The 6788-nt window shown below is 43.0% G+C and overlaps 1 protein-coding gene across 1 annotated transcript; it reads right to left on the reverse strand.

The window, feature by feature from the left end:
* Positions 1–1307: 1307 nt before the first annotated feature.
* On the reverse strand, positions 1308–4836 carry LOC144524880 (WD repeat-containing protein on Y chromosome-like). Its single transcript, XM_078261394.1, is given in 5 exon segments — positions 1308–2615; positions 2617–4242; positions 4244–4333; positions 4335–4550; positions 4552–4836. Coding segments are annotated over 5 exon segments (3525 nt in total).
* Between the last annotated feature and the right edge of the window lie 1952 nt (positions 4837–6788).

Here is a 6788-nt window from a genome sequence, read left to right on the forward strand (position 1 = left end):
CCTTTTATACATTGTCGTGTTTCTTTAGAAATAAACAACGGACAAATAGAGTCTTTAAACGCTTCAGATGTAAAGGTATTCTCTGTCAAAGTGACGTCAGAATGAATGGCAGTCAATGGGATGGTAACGGGACGCTAACGGGAGGTGATGGCTTGTTAGCTTAAGGATCTCCCCATAGGAGGTACGCTTTCATGTTAGACACTAGTTTTAGGGCTACTAGTTTTCTTGTGTTTTGTTTTAAAGTAGGACTAATTAGTAAGGTTTTGTTTCTATACTTGTTTTAGTTTAGTGGTTTAACTCTTATTTCTAAAGAGTCCTCTTCATATTATATATTTTGTTGTTTTAACCAGCATCCACAGGCCCTTTCTTTCCTTTGTAGTTTGTGCACCTGTGATTCTGTTAAAGGTGCAGTAGGTAAGATTTATAAAATTAACTTTTTGTCATATTTGCAATGTTCCAGTAGAACTACATGAAGCAGGTCATTTAGCCGGCTCCTCTGGCTCCACCTACAGCCTGTAGGGAGATTTGCAAAAATCCTTATCCACCTGGCGCGCCATTGGCGGGTTGAACACGATGACGATAGAGAAGCGACCAAGCAGCTTCTTGTTTACATTCAACATGGCGGCCACCGAAGCGCAGCAACCCGTTGATGCCACTGTCGCTGCTACGTCACCCGGACCGTTGGTCTGATTGGTTGAAGGACTATCCACCGTTCCCTGTTCAGATGCACCAATCAGGGCCGGGGGGGTGTCTAACTGTGTGTCAATCACTGCTCATGCACACACATTCATTCTCCCTTGTGGGGGGAGGGGTTTAAGAGACCGTTTGGGGCTTTAGCAGAAAGAGGGGATGGACTGAGAAGTTCTTGATGTTCACATTTTTTGGCTAAGTCCTGGATCTTCACAATACTACCTACAGCACCTTTAATCCATGCAACTCTTATGTTAATAAATACCTTTAATTCACCAAAAACAGGTTTGATGTTGCTTCCCTTTACCCTAATAAGCTGGGTTGTAACACAGGCACACTGAACATGGTCACAAGCTAAGATTTATACCTTAACATTGATATACAACAAATACTGTTTTTATTATTATTCATTTATTTATTTATTTTAATTGTGGGAGTAACCGGTTCACCCGGAGTAAACCTACACAATTGTTTGAGGAAACCAGATCACCTGGAATAAACCCAAACAATTGTTTAAGGAAACCAGATCACCCGGATTATACCCACACAAACACCCTTTCATGCTGTGCCAGTGATTGGAAATGGTGGTTGCGGTTGTCGGAAATAGTGAGAGGACCTCACCTTTTAATGTCTCTCCTGCAGAATCTTGATGAGCTATTTGTAGTGTTAACCTCATCAGAGATGGGTGGTAAGCGTACATGCTTTGATGTATTTTTAGACCTCTGCTTGACTGTACTAGCCGATAGCTGCATGTGTGGTAAGGTCTTCTTAGCTGGCAGGGCGTTTGGTGGAACTGATGTGAGGACACTGCCTTTTAAGGTGTCTCTCTGCTGAATCTTTAACTGGGTGGGTGGCACGAGTACATGCTCTGGTGTTTGCTCAGACCCCTCCACGCCTGGCAGGGTGTTTGGTGGAACTGGTGTCAGGACACTGCCCTTTAATGTGTGTATCTGCTGAATCTTGAGCACACGCCCATATTTGGACATAGTCTGGTCCAAATATGCAGTCTGGGAAGAGCTTTGGTTAAGGGCAGTGCCACCTCTGATGAGGGGCGGGTGTGGTTTGAATTGACTTTCTGTGAGCTGCACTGTCTCTGAGATGGGTGGGAAATGTCCTTGTTTTGAAGTGGGTTCAGTCCCCTGCTTGACGGCACCATCAGATTGCTGCATGTTTGCTAAGCTGTTTGTGTCATTAGTGCAACCTGTAGTTTGCGTGGTGTTTGGTGGACATGGTGTTGATGTATTTTTAGAGCCCTGGTGGACCTCACTAAAAAACAATTGGGTTTCCCTTTTTATTAAGTCAAGTCCTGGTTTAATCTTCATCATCCGTCTATATAAGCGATTCATTTGATCATCTGTTAGTTTGGCTCTAGGCTTCTTAGGTCTGAGTACCTCGTCTATTCTGCTATAGAGGTCTTTAAAGCTGGGTATCAGTGGTTCTGACGGTGATGGCGTTGGAGACACTGGGCATGCCAGTTGAAAGTTGCTTGTCTTCACTGTGCCTGGTCTGCCTGTCTCCTCCTGGTCAGCATTCTCCTCAAGGCTGATTTGCGAAGCACCCCATTGGTCTTTCCCAAAGAGGCCTATGTAGGTGCCTGTGTTTTCCCATAGACAGACATTGCAGTTCCCTGCGGTAATTAACTTTTCACAAGTTGGGTTACACTGAACACTCACCACCCCTGTGATGTGAGATTGCCAGGAGCGCAACAGAGGAGGTGGACACAATGACACGCGCCACCCATTTATATCCTCAAATAGCCCATTGTTTGCCTGTTTTTTAAACCCAAATGCCTGAATGTCCCACTGGTAAATCTTTCCAGTAGTATCCCCAGTCAGTAATATCTGTTCGTTGGGATCAGTTGACATGGTGGTAATGACTGCTCCTTCATCTTTCACTGCCCTGAACTTTCCAATCAAACCTCCCTTTGCTAATAACAGACCAGGCATATATGTTGCCATCTGAAGACGTCAGCAGTGTGGCTGTGTCAACACTGACCTCCCTGGTCTTCAGACATTTGATAAGAGGTGTGTTAATCACAGCAGTCTCATTCACATTCAGAGATTTACTATGTAGCGGTATATGCCCAGTGCCTCTGACATGCTTTGGACTCTTGTCACCAGGCAGACTCCCTGTCTGGCCTTGAGTTTTTTTGTCTGCCATGTTTGTTCGAGGGCTCTTACTGCCATTGAGCCAGTAGAGAACCTCGCCAGCGTCGGCCTCCCAGATAACAATATTCCCATTGCTGGAGGCAGTAATCAGTGTATTTTCATGGACATCCATTGAGGAAATGTCATCTAAATAATCATGCTTCAAAAATCTGTTGTCATATCCATGTATGTCCAGGTCATAAATGATCTTGGAGTTCCTTCCCGACACAAACACCCTATCGTCTACGCAGACGATACCTGTCACCTCACTTTGTACGATAACTGGAAGAATGGCAAGCTCTGTACCGTTGTTGAAGTTCCAAAGTTTAACTTTTCCATCCTGGGAAATTGTGATCAGTCTGCGCTTTAGTCCATCAAATGAAATAGCAATGTGCCCCACATGCTGATCTGGGGTGACCTTGAACTGCATGACTGCCGTTCCTGTTAAGATATCCCACACTGTCACCACGCCATTTTGGCAAACAGAGACAACCTGTTTGAAAATGTTGTGATAGAGAGCACAGCACAGGGGCTTGTCATGCGATGTTAATGTATCTTTAAACACATCTGTTCCTCTTCCAAGATATTTGCCAATATCTGTGTTAGCTAGGACTAACTCATTGTTGTGTGTGTTGTAACACACACTGGAGATAGGGCTCTGCATCATTTCTTTAATCTTGAAGCTTTGCAAACAGATCATTGCATCCTCGGACCAAACACGTACATGGTGGTCCTGTGATAAACTGACGAAAACTTTTTCCTTGGGATTTAACATTAGGTGGGTGATGGGTTTGACATGTCCCTTTAATTCCTGGATGCATGACAGTGCTTTGTGGGGAAACCACACCCTCAGTAGGGCGTCCGTCCCACCGGTCAGCAGATACCCAGAGGAAGTGGAGTATTCTACACAGGTGAAGAACTCCATATGTCCTCTGCTCTCAAAGACTTTTGTAGTCAATTTGGTTGTGGATGTCTTGGGTAGAGAAGCGAGGACCATTTTCTTGGATGAACTACCACAGATGGCAAATGAGCTAAGTGACGGAAAGTATCGAATCTGACTGCAAATGTCATGAAAGATGTTGACCTTCACACATAGGAAGTCTTTAGAGGTGTTTTTTAACAGGGTTGAAACATAAACAGTTGGATAATCCCGTAGAGAGATTTTCTCGTACACAGCTTTGGAGAAGAGGCCGTTTTCATGTACATTGTAGGAGATGAACACAGACAAAAAACCTTTTACATCGCCAAAGGAAAACACTGCTTTAGTGCCATTGGACCAGTAGTTCATGGTATTCACTATGTTGTCCTCTACTATTAAAGAGTGGCTGGTTGAAAACAACTTAGGGAATTCATTGCAACGATAGAACATTAGTTCCCTGTCAGAAGTGGAGATAGCCAGGTGTTTTGAGTTCTCTGATGTAGACCATGTCATTAACATGCATTTTCTTGTTGTGCGAAAAAGGAAGTGTGTTTTCCTTTTTGTATAATTGAACTGGGATATGGGGTGTCAAAGCTGTCAGGCCAGAAGTTGAGGATACCATTCGAGCTGATGGAGAGGTATTGACCTTTTTGGTAAACGCTGGTTTGTCCTAATAAAACCTCAGAACCATGATCAGGTTCCCTGTCATTCTCGAAGGGACGGTGAATCAGACGAACAATCGCCTTATGGTAATCCACAGATATCATTTTGATCGGTTTGGGAAAGCTTTGATTTTATAAAATCCATGCTTTGTGATGCCTTGTTTTTATTGACCAGATAGTCCGTTAACTCACCAAGGTCCACACCACCATCTCCATTTGTGTCAATCTTCATGTGGAGGGCAATGAGATCTTCTTCATCCATAGTAGGGAATAACTCCTTCATTGCCTCACAGAATTCCTCAATGTCCAATCCTCCACCTCCATCCGCATCAGCCTCACGAAATAGCCTTACAATCTCTTGCAGATTTTCAGCAGTAAACATTTTGTCCGTCTTTGTAAGTTCACTTCTGGTATCCATTGTAGCCTTCTCAGTTAGGTCCTCCTCTGTGTCTGTGTGTCCTTCTATTACTATATATAATATGTGAATTAACCAGTTAAATAGTGTTGCTTAAGAATGAAAGTGTCAACCCTTAAGATGTCAATCCTGGTTTAGTTAAAATTTCTATTTGAGTGAAAACAATGGCATTGTGCTGAGAGTTTAGCTGTCTGGAGCAATACATATAATTCTATTACTATGTTCCGGAGTGTTGAATTGTGTGCAACGTTCCGTTTCAACGTTCCGTTTCAACGTTCCGTTTCAACGTTCCGTTTCAACGTTCCGTTTCAGTTTCAACGTTCCGTTTCAACGTTCCGTTTCTGTGTTCCAAAACGTTCAATGGATCTAAGATAGTGACCCTAAGAAAAGATCAAAGCATCCTTCACATGAAAGCCAATGATGATGTCATAGTTTGTTATGAAGTGAATCATTTTTTGTTGTTGTTGAAAAAAACTTTATTCAACAACAATTTATAACAAACAAATACAGATATCAGTAATTGACAAGACAACTTCTCATCTCATTGCATTTCTACAAGCAATTAACAATTCAACATTCACAGATTTAAATCGTAATTCATCTGCAGAAACTATTTTATTTCCCTTTACAAACCAAGCCATTTTTGAGCGTTTTTCTTTGCTCATGTCACATTATTATTCACTGTGAGCACATTTTTCACTCTATCTGCAAGTCTGGTATCTACAAATTAACAAACACAACCATGGCCAGAGGGGGAATAGCTCCTGAATGTCTGTTGAGCTGTATAACATGAAACATAAAAAAGTATAAACGTAAGTTACATTTATTTGATAATTTTTTATTTTTTTTTTAATACAAAAACAATTGAATCAGATAACAAAACATCTCCCTAAGGGAACACATGTATATACAATACAGGAAAAAAATTATTTTGGCTGTACATCATTCACACAAAGAATTATTTACATTTGTACATACTTAACCCCAGTGGTGGACGGTAACTTACTCCAGTACTTAAAAGACAATTCCGGCGCAAAACGAACCTAGGGGTTAATAACAGATGTGTACCCACTCTGTCGCTCTCTGGGACATGTTTTCATGCTAATCGAATGTGTTTTTAGCTTGAAAGACGCTAGCGCGGACCGCCGATTAGCTTAGAACGCTAGTATTCGGGGCACAGGGAACGTAAAAACAAATCGCTATGAAATAATCGCACTCTGCATAACTTGTCTAGTGTATTTACTCAGTGGATAACTGTCCATCTGGTCCCTCCAGTCTGGGTCGCCAAGTTTCAAGTACAGCCCTGTTTATCAGAGAGGGGAAATCTTCAGACTGTACAGAACACTGCGTCTCTTAGGGCGTCGCGACGCAACAGGTCCCACTGCGTGCAACCCAGACACTCCTGTTGGGTCGCCATAGCTTCACAATGTCCGCAGGTACACCACCAGTTTCCCCAAGTACGAGGCTGTGTTGCGGCATTGACTACCGGTAGCTCTCTCTCTCTCTCTCTCTCGTAGCCCTTAGCTCCCGCAGCTCTTCGTTCAATAAACTGTCTGTACACTTACAAAGTTCTCAATGCTTCGGTTAACATTTAGGGACCCTCGTTATGCTACCGTTGAAGTTTGGTGATATTTTGAGCCTTTTTAGTGGTATAAATAGCGATTTGTTTTTACTTTCCCTGTGCCCAGAATACTAGCGTTCTAAGCTAATCGGCGGTCCGCGCTAGCGTCTTTCAAGCTAAAAACTCATTTGATTAGCATGAAAACATGTCCCAGAGAGCGACAGAGTGGGTATCAGGGCCGGGGGGGGGTGTCTAGCTGTTCAGATGCACCAATCAGGGCTAGGGGGAGTGTCTAACTGATTGTCAATCACTGCTCATGCACACGCATTCATTCTCCCTTGTGTGGGGAAGGGCTTAGGAGACCGTTTTGGGCTTTAGCAGAAAGGGGGGGAGG

This window comes from Sander vitreus, chromosome 10, assembly GCF_031162955.1.
Source record: "Sander vitreus isolate 19-12246 chromosome 10, sanVit1, whole genome shotgun sequence".
NCBI classification, from domain to species: domain Eukaryota; kingdom Metazoa; phylum Chordata; class Actinopteri; order Perciformes; family Percidae; genus Sander; species Sander vitreus.